The sequence below is a fragment of the Myxine glutinosa genome, chromosome 9 (assembly GCF_964187855.1).
Source record: "Myxine glutinosa chromosome 9, kmMyxGlut1.1, whole genome shotgun sequence".
Taxonomy (NCBI): Eukaryota; Metazoa; Chordata; class Myxini; order Myxiniformes; family Myxinidae; genus Myxine; species Myxine glutinosa.
In genome coordinates this window covers 127,261,195-127,274,959 of record NC_136269.1, presented here as the reverse complement: position 1 = coordinate 127,274,959, position 13,765 = coordinate 127,261,195, and the positions used below count along the sequence as shown (strand labels likewise).

General features: G+C 43.0%; 1 protein-coding gene across 1 annotated transcript; it reads left to right on the top strand.

Moving 5' to 3' along the window:
* Window positions 1-10,530: 10,530 nt before the first annotated feature.
* Window positions 10,531-12,679, top strand: LOC137434947 (protein FAM200C-like). The gene has a single exon (XM_068128198.2). The coding sequence runs from the start codon at window positions 10,721-10,723 to the stop codon at window positions 12,500-12,502; it is 1,782 nt and encodes a 593-aa protein (XP_067984299.2). The 5' UTR covers window positions 10,531-10,720; the 3' UTR covers window positions 12,503-12,679.
* The last annotated feature ends 1,086 nt before the right edge of the window (window positions 12,680-13,765 follow it).

Here is a 13,765-nt window from a genome sequence, read left to right as displayed (position 1 = left end):
TGCTGATTTATAAGGGTGCTGGTTTATAAGGGTGCCGATTTGTAAGGGTGCTGCTTTATAAGGGTGCTGGTTTATAAGGGTGCTAGTTTATCAGGGTGCCGAATTGTAAGGGTGCTGGTTTATAAGGGTGCCGATTTGTAAGGGTGCTGCTTTATAAGGGTGCTGGTTTATAAGGGTGCTAGTTTATCAGGGTGCCGATTTGTAAGGGTGCTGGTTTATAAGGGTGCTGGTTTATAAGGGTGCTGGTTTATAAGGGTGCTGATTTATAAGGGTGCTTGGTTATAAGGGTGCTGGTTTATAAGGGTGCCGATTTGTAAGGGTGCTAGTTTATAAGGGTGCCGATTTGTAAGGGTGCCGATTTGTAAGGGTGCTGGTTTATAAGGGTGCTGATTTATAATGGTGCTGATTTATAACGGTGCTGATTTATAAGGGTGCTGGTTTATAAGGGTGCTAGTTTATCAGGGTGCCGATTTGTAAGTGTGCTGGTTTATAAGGGTGCTGGTTTATAAGGGTGCTGGTATATATGGGTGCTGATTTATAAGGGTGCTGATTTATAAAGGTGCTGATTTATAAGGGTGCTGGTTTATAAGGGTGCTAGTTTATCAGGGTGCCGATTTGTAAGGGTGCTGATTTATAAGGGTGCTGATTTATAAGGGTGCTGATTTATAAGGGTGCCGATTTGTAAGGGTGTCGGTTTATAAGGTTGCCGATTTTTAAGGGTGCTGGTTTATAAGGGTGACGATTTGTAAGGGTGCCGATTTGTAAGGGTGCTGATTTATAAGGGTGCTGGTTTATAAGGGTGCTGGTTTATAAGGGTGCTGGTTTATAAGGGTGCTGGTTTATAAGGGTGCTGGTTTATAAGGGTGCTGGTTTATAAGGGTGCTGATTTATAAGGGTGCTGATTTATAAGGGTGCTGATTTGTAAGGGTGCCGATTTGTAAGGGTGCCGATTTATAAGGGTGCCGGTTTATAAGGGTGCTGGTTTATAAGGGTGCTGATTTATAAGGGTGCCGATTTGTAAGGGTGCCGATTTATAAGGGTGCTGGTTTATAAGGGTGCCGGTTTATAAGGGTGCCGGTTTATGAGGGTGCCGGTTTATGAGGGTGCTGGTTTATGAGGGTGCTGGTTTATAAGGGTGCTGGTTTATAAGGGTGCTTGTTTATAAGGGTGCTGGTTTATAAGGGTGCTGGTTTATAAGGGTGCTGGTTTATAAGGGTGCTGATTTATAAGGGTGCTGATTTATAAGGGTGCCGATTTGTAAGGGTGCCGATTTGTAAGGGTGCCGATTTATAAGGGTGCCGGTTTATAAGGGTGCCGGTTTATAAGGGTGCTGATTTATAAGGGTGCCGATTTGTAAGGGTGCCGATTTATAAGGGTGCCGATTTGTAAGGGTGCCGATTTATAAGTGTGCCGGTTTATAAGGGTGCCGGTTTATAAGGGTGCCGGTTTATAAGGGTGCTGATTTAAAAGGGTGCTGATTTATGAGGGTGCTGGTTTATGAGGGTGCTGGTTTATAAGGGTGCTGGTTTTAAGGGTGCTGATTTATAAGGGTGCTGATTTATAAGGTGCTGATTTGTAAGGGTGCCGATTTGTAAGGGTGCTGATTTATAAGGGTGCTGGTTTATAAGGGTGCTGGTTTATAAGGGTGCTGATTTATAAGGGTGCTGGTTTATAAGGGTGCTGATTTATAAGGGTGCCGATTTGTAAGGGTGCCGATTTATAAGGGTGCCGGTTAATAAGGCTGCCGGTTTAGAAGGGTGCTGATTTATAAGGGTGCTGATTTGTAAGGGTGCTGGTTTATAAGGGTGCTGGTTTATAAGGGTGCTGGTTTATAAGGGTGCTGATTTATAAGGGTGCCGATTTGTAAGGGTGCTGATTTATAAAGGTGCCGATTTGTAAGGGTGCTGATTTATAAGGGTGCTGGTTTATAAGGGTGCTGGTTTATAAGGGTGCTGATTTATAAGGGTGCTGGTTTATAAGGGTGCTGATTTATAAGGGTGCTGATTTATAAGGGTGCTGGTTTATAAAGGTGCTGATTTTTAAGGGTGCTGATTCATAAGGGTGCTGGTTTATAGGGGTGCCGATTTATAAGGGTGCTGGTTTATAAGGGTGCTGGTTTATCAGGGTGCCGATTTGTAAGGGTGCTGATTTATAAGGGTGCTGGTTTATACGGGTGCTGGTTTATAAGGGTGCTGATTTATAAGGGTGCCGATTTGTAAGGGTGCTGATTTATAAGGGTGCTGGTTTATAAGGTTGCCGATTTGTAAGGGTGCTGATTTATAAGGGTGCTGGTTTATAAGGGTGCTGATTTATAAGGGTGCTGGTTTATAAGGGTGCTGGTTTATAAGGGTGCTGGTTTATAAGGGTGCCGGTTTATAAGGGTGCTGGTTTGTAAGGGTGCCGATTTGTAAGGGTGCTGATTTATAAGGGTGCCGATTTGTAAGGGTGCTGATTTGTAAGGGTGCTGATTTATAAGGGTGCTGGTTTATAAGGGTGCTGGTTTATAAGGGTGCTGGTTTATAAGGGTGCTGGTTTATAAGGGTGCTGGTTTATAAGGGTGCTGGTTTATAAGGGTGCTGGTTTATAAGGGTGCTGATTTATAAGGGTGCTGATTTATAAGGGTGCTGATTTGTAAGGGTGCCGATTTGTAAGGGTGCCGATTTATAAGGGTGCCGGTTTATAAGGGTGCTGGTTTATAAGGGTGCTGATTTATAAGGGTGCTGGTTTATAAGGGTGCCGATTTGTAAGGGTGCTGATTTATAAGGGTGCCGATTTGTAAGGGTGCCGATTTATAAGTGTGCCGGTTTATAAGGGTGCCGGTTTATAAGGGTGCCGGTTTATAAGGGTGCCGGTTTATAAGGGTGCCGATTTATAAGGGTGCTGATTTATAAGGGTGCTGGTTTATAAGGGTGCTGGTTTATAAGGGTGCTGGTTTTAAGGGTGCTGATTTATAAGGGTGCTGATTTATAAGGTGCTGATTTGTAAGGGTGCCGATTTGTAAGGGTGGCGATTTGTAAGGGTGCTGATTTATAAGGGTGCTGGTTTATAAGGGTGCTGATTTATAAGGATGCTGGTTTATAAGGGTGCTGATTTATAAGGGTGCCGATTTGTAAGGGTGCCGATTTATAAGGGTGCTGGTTTATAAGGGTGCTGGTTTATAAGGGTGCTGATTTGTAAGGGTGCTGATTTATAAGGGTGCTGGTTTATAAGGGTGCTGGTTTATAAGGGTGCTGATTTATAAGGGTGCCGATTTGTAAGGGTGCTGATTTATAAAGGTGCCGATTTGTAAGGGTGCTGATTTATAAGGGTGCTGGTTTATAAGGGTGCTGGTTTATAAGGGTGCTGATTTATAAGGGTGCTGGTTTATAAGGGTGCTGATTTAGAAGGGTGCTGATTTATAAGGGTGCTGGTTTAAAAAGGTGCTGATTTATAAGGGTGCTGATTTATAAGGGTGCTGGTTTATAAGGGTGCCGATTTGTAAGGGTGCTGCTTTATAAGGGTGCTGGTTTATAAGGGTGCTAGTTTATCAGGGTGCCGATTTGTAAGGGTGCTGGTTTATAAGGGTGCCGATTTGTAAGGGTGCTGATTTATAAGGGTGCTGGTTTATAAGGGTGCTGGTTTATAAGGGTGCTGATTTATAAGGGTGCTGGTTTATAAGGGTGCTGATTTATAAGGGTGCCGATTTGTAAGGGTGCTGATTTATAAAGGTGCCGATTTGTAAGGGTGCTGATTTATAAGGGTGCTGGTTTATAAGGGTGCTGGTTTATAAGGGTGCTGATTTATAAGGGTGCTGGTTTATAAGGGTGCTGATTTATAAGGGTGCTGATTTATAAGGGTGCTGGTTTATAAAGGTGCTGATTTTTAAGGGTGCTGATTCATAAGGGTGCTGGTTTATAGGGGTGCCGATTTATAAGGGTGCTGGTTTATAAGGGTGCTGGTTTATCAGGGTGCCGATTTGTAAGGGTGCTGATTTATAAGGGTGCTGGTTTATACGGGTGCTGGTTTATAAGGGTGCTGATTTATAAGGGTGCCGATTTGTAAGGGTGCTGATTTATAAGGGTGCTGGTTTATAAGGTTGCCGATTTGTAAGGGTGCTGATTTATAAGGGTGCTGGTTTATAAGGGTGCTGATTTATAAGGGTGCTGGTTTATAAGGGTGCTGGTTTATAAGGGTGCTGGTTTATAAGGGTGCCGGTTTATAAGGGTGCTGGTTTGTAAGGGTGCCGATTTGTAAGGGTGCTGATTTATAAGGGTGCCGATTTGTAAGGGTGCTGATTTGTAAGGGTGCTGATTTATAAGGGTGCTGGTTTATAAGGGTGCTGGTTTATAAGGGTGCTGGTTTATAAGGGTGCTGGTTTATAAGGGTGCTGGTTTATAAGGGTGCTGGTTTATAAGGGTGCTGATTTATAAGGGTGCTGATTTATAAGGGTGCTGATTTGTAAGGGTGCCGATTTGTAAGGGTGCCGATTTATAAGGGTGCCGGTTTATAAGGGTGCTGGTTTATAAGGGTGCTGATTTATAAGGGTGCTGGTTTATAAGGGTGCCGATTTGTAAGGGTGCTGATTTATAAGGGTGCCGATTTGTAAGGGTGCCGATTTATAAGTGTGCCGGTTTATAAGGGTGCCGGTTTATAAGGGTGCCGGTTTATAAGGGTGCCGGTTTATAAGGGTGCCGATTTATAAGGGTGCTGATTTATAAGGGTGCTGGTTTATAAGGGTGCTGGTTTATAAGGGTGCTGGTTTTAAGGGTGCTGATTTATAAGGGTGCTGATTTATAAGGTGCTGATTTGTAAGGGTGCCGATTTGTAAGGGTGGCGATTTGTAAGGGTGCTGATTTATAAGGGTGCTGGTTTATAAGGGTGCTGATTTATAAGGATGCTGGTTTATAAGGGTGCTGATTTATAAGGGTGCCGATTTGTAAGGGTGCCGATTTATAAGGGTGCTGGTTTATAAGGGTGCTGGTTTATAAGGGTGCTGATTTGTAAGGGTGCTGATTTATAAGGGTGCTGGTTTATAAGGGTGCTGGTTTATAAGGGTGCTGATTTATAAGGGTGCCGATTTGTAAGGGTGCTGATTTATAAAGGTGCCGATTTGTAAGGGTGCTGATTTATAAGGGTGCTGGTTTATAAGGGTGCTGGTTTATAAGGGTGCTGATTTATAAGGGTGCTGGTTTATAAGGGTGCTGATTTAGAAGGGTGCTGATTTATAAGGGTGCTGGTTTAAAAAGGTGCTGATTTATAAGGGTGCTGATTTATAAGGGTGCTGGTTTATAAGGGTGCCGATTTGTAAGGGTGCTGCTTTATAAGGGTGCTGGTTTATAAGGGTGCTAGTTTATCAGGGTGCCGATTTGTAAGGGTGCTGGTTTATAAGGGTGCCGATTTGTAAGGGTGCTGCTTTATAAGGGTGCTGGTTTATAAGGGTGCTAGTTTATCAGGGTGCCGATTTGTAAGGGTGCTGGTTTATAAGGGTGCTGATTTGTAAGGGTGCTGATTTATAAGGGTGCTGGTTTATAAGGGTGCTGGTTTATAAGGGTGCTGATTTATAAGGGTGCTGGTTTATAAGGGTGCTGGTTTATAAGGGTGCTGATTTATAAGGGTGCCGATTTGTAAGGGTGCTGATTTATAAAGGTGCCGATTTGTAAGGGTGCTGATTTATAAGGGTGCTGGTTTATAAGGGTGCTGGTTTATAAGGGTGCTGATTTATAAGGGTGCTGGTTTATAAGGGTGCTGATTTAGAAGGGTGCTGATTTATAAGGGTGCTGGTTTAAAAAGGTGCTGATTTATAAGGGTGCTGATTTATAAGGGTGCTGGTTTATAAGGGTGCCGATTTGTAAGGGTGCTGCTTTATAAGGGTGCTGGTTTATAAGGGTGGTAGTTTATCAGGGTGCCGATTTGTAAGGGTGCTGGTTTATAAGGGTGCCGATTTGTAAGGGTGCTGATTTATAAGGGTGCTGGTTTATAAGGGTGCTGGTTTATAAGGGTGCTGGTTTATAAGGGTGCTGGTTTATAAGGGTGTCGATTTGTAAGGGTGCCAACGAAGTGTAACGATTTATAAAGGTGCTGATTTATAAGGGTGCTGGTTTATAAGGGTGCTGGTTTATAAGGGTGCTGATTTATCAGGGTGCTGGTTTATAAGGGTGCTGGTTTATAAGGGTGTCGATTTGTAAGGGTGCTAACGAAGTGTAACGATTTATAAAGGTGCTGATTTATAAGGGTGCTGGTTTCTAAGGGTGCTGGTTTATAAGGGTGCCGATTTGTAAGGGTGCCAACGAAGTGTAACGATTTATAAAGGTGCTGATTTATAAGGGTGCTGGTTTCTAAGGGTGCTGGTTTCTAAGGGTGCTGGTTTATAAGGGTGCCGATTTGTAAGGGTGCCAACGAAGTGTAACGATTTATAAAGGTGCTGATTTATAAGGGTGCCGACTCAAGGTAAATGGTCAACTCAAGTTCAAACTTCTAATATCAATTTTCATATGAAAGATAATCAATTTTAATCCAATTGACCCGAGCTTTGATTCAGATCGTCAATTTTAATCTTAAAAATTTTTTTTTTGATGTATCCATGGCAACATTTTTTTGGGCGGTGGTGGGGGGTGGTGGGGGGTGGCGGGGGGTGGATTTTGCAATTATCGTGCTCAACACGGTCTTTCTTGTTTGTCTGTTTGTCAATCACCTACAGGTCACAATTATAAACCGATTGTTATGAAAGTTTACCAAGTTGTACAGGTAGTCACAACTGAGAAGATTTGTTGGTTTGGAGGTCAAAGGTCATCTTCAGGTCAAGTTTCTAAAATCGTAATTTTTCAAAAAGATTGACTTGAAAGTTGAACAGGATTTAAAAATCGTCACTGAATTGGGAAATAAACTATTTTTGAGGTGAAAAGTCAAAATTCAATTCAAGGTCAAACTCCTGAAATCATCAATTTTCATCTGAAAAATCAACAAATTTCATCTGATTAACCTTAAGATTAAAGAGTAATAATTGCATCGTGCATCACTGAATTTGGAAACCTCAAAGGTCAACTAAAGATCAAACTTCTAATATCATCAATTTTAATTTGAAAAATAATCCGTTTTAATCCAATTGACCCGATCTTTGATTAAGATCGTCAATTTTAATCTTAATGAAATGTAAAATTTGATTCATTCATGGCAACTTTTTTTGGGGTTAGGGGTAGATTTTGCAAGTATCGTGCTCTGCATGGCGTCTTCTTGTTTATTTCCTTTTTCATCTGGGAAATATCTCAGACACTTTTTGAGCCAGGAAACTGATATTTGGACATGACAGTGACCAAATGAATTGGCTGTAAAGGGTATTTTTGATTTATTTATTAATCGATTAATCGATTAATTATTTAATTATTCCATTAATTACCACATTTTCAAAAAGTTACAGATTTGGATGAAACAGTGGTGGTTTACCTCTGCTATTAGCCAATTGATTAAGAAATTAATTATTTTATGACTATTATTTATTTATTTTAATGATACAAATAATCAATTAATTAATTATTTTCTTTTTCATCTGGGCAATATTTCTCATCTGAACCTGGACATGGCAGTGACCAAGTGATTTGGCTATAAAGGGTATTTTAGATTTATTGATTAACTAGCAGGAGTACCCGGTGTTGCGGGGGGGGGGGGGAGGGGGGGAGGAGGTGAGAGGGAGGAAGCAGGAAAGGGAGGGGTGAGGAAGGGAGTGGAACGATATACTGCATATATATCATTTTGGGTTGGGTGGGGGGGGGGCAGGGGTGGCTTTGACAAGCCCCTCCGTTTTGGGGGAGGGGGGGAAGGGAAGGAGGAAAAATTTTCCCGTGCAAAAAGTGCTTCATAACCTCAGTGTTGTGTTGATACACATTAATACATTTGATACAGTTGATACACCTCAGTGTTGCCCAGGTAAAAAAGGAAATTGTAATACCCTCTGCCACCATCACCAGGTGGCGCTACATGATACACATTTACATGGAGAATTTACGCCCCTCTCCCGGTCCCCCACACCCCCGAATGAGGCCGCGGACACATATCCTATGTTACCCCCCAGACAAAGTTGTATTTGTATTTGTACCCCAAGTAAACAAAAGTGTTTATAGCTGGAGTACCGGCGTTGCTCAAGCGAAAAAGAAAAATTAACATCTATCTATAATTCCAGTAATCTCTGTGTGTGTGTGTGTCTGTCTGTGTGTTTGTTTGTCTGTGACCGCTGTTTCTCGACAACCACGGGTCCGATATACTTGAAACTTGCCAGGTATATTGCTGGGGACCCGAGGATGTGCCTTTTCAAGGTTTCATATTAATCGGACAATTACTTACCGAGATATGTCCAAAAAACGCTTCAACCAATCAGAGAGCAGCGAGCTATCACGTGTGCCGAACGTGGCGATCAGACTCTGCCTCGGACGGCACATTTGACAGCGTATTCATTTATTTCACGTTGGAAAACTATGTTGCCGTTAAACTATGTTTTAAAACGAATTCAAACTGCGATTAAATTAAAACGATTCATCCTAACTGCGATTTGCGAACTTCCGGACAGTGACGACTTATCTTCCGGCAGCCAATCACAGAACGCTCTGTTGCGTAGGCGTGGCCGATGTGAGACGAGCGGAGCTGAGCGCGTTACGAGCTGACCGCCATTACGGTACGTAATTCGATTTCTTATGCGCATTATTTCTCCCAATTCAGTCAGAGCGAAGGGCGGAAGCGAAGAGCGTTGGTTTTTTTGTTTACGGGCGTACGGGCGGGGTAGAGCGTACGGGTAGCGTTTTTTTTTTTTTTTGGCCACGGGACGGGCACCCACGTACGGCCAATGCCCTATGTTGGCGTTAAACTATGTTTTACAACTAATAAAAACGAATTTGCGATTCATTCGCTTTCCTGCGCGTTTGTGTACGCGATGGCGATTTCTTTACCAAACTCCGGAAGCCGTTCGCTTTGGACCGAACCATTGCATGTAAATAGAGGGGGGGGATTGTCACCACTCGCAAGCCGTTCGCTTTGGACCAAACCATTTCATGTAAATAGAGGGGGGGGGGGGATATAATTTTAGATATATATATAGTACGGGCATTGGCAAGGAACGGGCACCCACGTACGGGCAATGCCCTAGTATTTGAAATGAGGGCAAATATAATGAAAAGCAATTACATCCAAATCAGAATCCATCACAAATGTCAAATCATAATTTTACCTTTTCGTTGAATATATGCTGCTGATTGTACCGTTCATCGCGTTTCTGAGTTAAGTATGATGACGATCAGGAAGAAGAAGAAGCCTCACCACCAACTTCGAGCACTTCAGGAATTGTTTGATTATTTGTGGTCAAATGTCTGGTAATTATTTTGTATTTGTTTATGCGAATGTGTACTTGCATATAACTGTCATTAATCAAAAGGTTTCTGCACTATAGAGCGATTTTTTTAATCCAAAAAAACCGAACTTTTTGTTTTTCCAAAAAAGACGTTTTTTGCCTATAACACTTCCCGGCACTCACTGATGAATCCCTGAAAGTTTGATGAAGATACGTATAGCCATCTCTGAGAAAAATGGCGACACAGACAGACAAACGGCTCTCTTATATAGTAGATCACTTACTCGATTAATTATTTAATTTTTCGATTAATTACTTAATTAATTTTCAAAAGGTTACAGGTTTTGATGAAACAGTGGTGGTTTAGGTATGCTATTAGCAAAATAGGTAGTAGGTTGTAGACAGCAACCGCCGAGGGTAGTACTACCGTTCTAACTTAGGAGCGTTAAAGTGGTGCTCGGAACCATCTCACATCTTACTCAAACGATAGCTACCAGGCTAGTTTCAACCTCTCTTTCTCGCAAACAAACATCATACACTTTTCTTCTCTTTTATTTAAGGCATGGCCTCGATGAGGGCTATACAGTCCGTGCCTGGAGCCTTCAACATAAACAATATTACAAAAAGATTAAGAAATTAATTATTTCACGATTATTATTTATTTATTTTAATTATTTATCCATTTTTTTATTTTCTTTCTCATCTAGGCAATATATCAGGCACGTTGTGAGCTAGGAAGCTGATATTTAGATAAAAGAAAATAAAAAATTCATTGATATAAAAAATTTTCATTGATAAATGTTTCATTGATATACAGTAGATTTTCGTCATGCCTATCAGGCTGCCTGACTCCTTGTTTGTTTGTTTGGCTGTTTGTGAGCAGGATATCTCAAAAAGTTATGGACGGATTCAGACGAAACTTGGTGGACAGGTTGGAGGTTGGGTCTATGACACGGACGAAATGATTCTATTTTGGTGAAGATCCGAATCTAGATCTGGATACGAGAATTGTTTTTTTTAAAAGTGATTCTTCACCATTGAGTGATGGATCCAAAAACGATGTAGTACGATATCTCAAAAATGTATGGACTGATTATGACAACGCTTGGTGGATGAGTTGGGTAGGTGACAAGATCAAGCTGATTCGATTTTGGTTCAGTCCAGATTAGACTAGACCCTCGGTTCTTAACCAGTGGGGCGCACCCCCCAAGGGGGGCGTGAGCAATTTTCAGAGGGGGCGCGGGACAGCAGTATAAACGTCTAAATAACCCCAAACGGAAATTATAATCCCCCTACTGAAAAAAATTAATTAACCGAAAAGATAGCGCCTTATATAATTCCTAGTTTGTTTCAGTCTCAACTAACACTTCTTTTTTTCTTCCGACAGATTATTAACTGGAATCGAAGTCAATGGCAATGAGTGCGAAAAAGAGGAAATACCAAGACGAGTACATCAAGTTCGGATTTGTGGCACTTCAAAAGGGTGACGCAGAGGTTCCTCAGTGCGTTATATGTTACAAGACTCTGAGCAATGATGCCATGCGGCCAACACGTTTGGAACGCCACTTGAGGACAACCCATCCTGAACTAGCAGACAAATCACAGGCATTCTTTGTGGCGAAAAGGGAAGCCTTGAAGCGAGCTAAGTTGGACAGCAGTGGGACATTTCGGCAACAGACGTCAAAGATCGTTGAGGCGTCCTACGAGATTGCCCTGCTAGTAGCAAAGAACAAGAAGAGCCATACAATCGGAGAGACTCTCATTAAACCGAGTCTACTGCGAGCGGCAGAGCTCATCCTGGGGAAGGATAGTGCGAACAAACTCTCGGCTATCTCCCTGTCGAACGATGCCATCAAGGGACGGATCGATGAAATGTCTCAGGACATCAAAGAACAAGTGACTGACCAGATAAGGGCCTCGCCTGTCTTTGCCATCCAATGCGACGAAACGACAGACGTGGCTCAGTGTTCTCAGCTGCTCATGTATGCTCGTTTCATATTAGGCGACAGCGTGAAGGAGGAAATGCTATTTTGTCATCCCCTGGAAACTTACACGACAGCAGCGGATGTCTTTGAAGTGGTATCGAAGTTCTTCGAAGAAAATCGACTTTCATGGGACGCGTTGGTAGGTGTTTGCACAGACGGAGCTCCGGCCATGCTTGGCTCGCGTTCGGGTTTCGTTACGAAGGTGAAACAAAAGAGTCCCTCTGCTATTGGTACACACTGCGTTATCCATCGTGAGTCCTTAGCATCTAAGACCCTGCCCGCTGAAATGAGGGATTTCCTGAACCTGGCTATCAAGGTAGGCAACTTTATCAAAGGTGGAGCCTTAAACAGTCGCCTGTTCAAACAGCTGTGCAAGGACTTGGACTGCGATCATCAAGCCTTGCTTTTCCACACAAACGTGCATTGGCTTTCGAAGGGAAACATGTTGGGGCGAGTCTACGAGCTGAGGGAAGAAGTCGCAACATTCCTAGACGTGCAGCGGAAGGTGGATCTCTACAAAATGTTCCAGTCCCGAGAATGTCAACTGTCTCTAGCTTACCTCGTAGACATCTTCGAAGCACTCAACGGTATCAACCAAAAACTGCAAGGGAAGCACATAAACATTATCACGCAATACGACGCCATTCGAGCCTTCATGGCTAAACTCGACCTCTGGAAATGCCGAATGGAGGCCGGAAACATAGCTTGTTTCCCAAACTTGGACTCTGCCGTTCCGGACGGCCTTCTCGATTCAAAGTTAAAGAACCAAATCATCGATCATCTGACTGAACTCAAAGCGGAATTCATCCGCTACTTTCCTGACTTGGACGAAAAGCGAAAGACCTGGAAATTCATCAGAAACCCATTCCAATGCGACGTACCTGATGTTTCGGACGAGGTCCAGGAGGAGTTTCTGGAGCTGAAGTTCAACTCCTCGGCTGAGGATGACTTTGAAATTCTGGACCTGGAGACATTCTGGGTCAAGTATCTTCCTGTTTATCCTCTGATCTCGCTTCAAGCTGTTCAGATTCTGACGATGTTCGGATCCACGTATCTCTGCGAGGCTGCATTCTCCGCGCTGGTCGCTGTCAAGACCAAATACAGAAGCAAGCTGAACGTTGAAGGAGATCTGCGCTGTGCTCTCTCTGGCACGCGACCACGAATTCCGGATCTGATAGCTAAGAAGCAGTGTCAACCATCTCACTAAAATTTAGTGAGATTTTTGGCATTGCTTCTTTAGTGACTAAATTGTTGTTTCATTGATTTTGCGTCCTTTGACGTGACATTTCAACAAACGTGTTTTGTGTAGTTACCCTTTCCTTTCATCGATCCGTGCCTTGAGCTTGTTTGCGTTTTGATGCAATAAAACGAGGTTTGTAATCTCTCCTTTGTTATTTTGAAACAACATTATCTGTTCAGGGGTACCAGATCCAGTGTTCGAAATAAGCCAGGGCCCGCCAGGGCCCGGCCCTGGCTGCCATGCTTAGGGCCCTGGCTGTTAACAGAATCTACGTCAATAGCCAGGGCCCAGGGCCCAGCCCTGGCTGGCTTCAATATCAACAAACAAACCCCTCAGAATGCACCACAGAGCACCTAGAATTCAAAAAGTTCCTGGGGGGGGGGGCCCAGACCCCCCCCCCCGCGAGAGGGTTAACCCCAACGAGCGGCTTCGTCAGATGTAGGTGGAGGGGGGCGTGGAGACGAGCAACAATTGCTAAAGGGGGCGTGACACTAGAAAGGTTAAGAACCCCTGGACTAGACGGATTTCTGAGAAATGTGAATGTTAGGTGCATTTTTGGATAAAAGTTGGGAACCTCACTTTTTAACATAATTAGGGTATGCTGAATTCGGTTAACCCGGTTCCCAAGCCGAAGTTTGGGTGTTTGACCTTATAATTAGCATAAACAAAATGGCCGCCAAGTTGCCATTTTTGGACAATTTATTTGAACAAGCATTTATATATCATGTATAATTGTATATACATGCAGCTCTTTCACTTTAACTTTACAATTTTTGCCCCAAAATGCACCTAGAAGCTTATACATGGCCTTTTTCCATAAATCCGTTTAGTCTAGATGTAGATCCGGCCTATCAGTGGGATACAACATGCAAACTGTTCAGCCTGGTGGAGGGATGCGCTACCATGTGCTATTCTAGTTCACTGTGTTTTATGTCCCTTTCGCTAATGGACTGTAGCTGTAGTACTGATTGTAGTACTTTTGGTTTATTTAACCAAATCTATTTGTTTTCACCCATGTTGGCCCCCATGCCAAATTTGAAATAGCCAGAAGGCCTCCTGCACGTGACGTTGATCATACATTGCTCGTTGCCCGTGGTTTGCTGGTTTGCCCTTCGTTGACGAAGACAGCCATTCATCACATGACGTGTGACGCCTCATGGCACAGCAGCTGCAGCCCATACAGCAAGCACACCCTGAGACAGCAAGCAGTGTAACGTGGTGTCAAGAAAC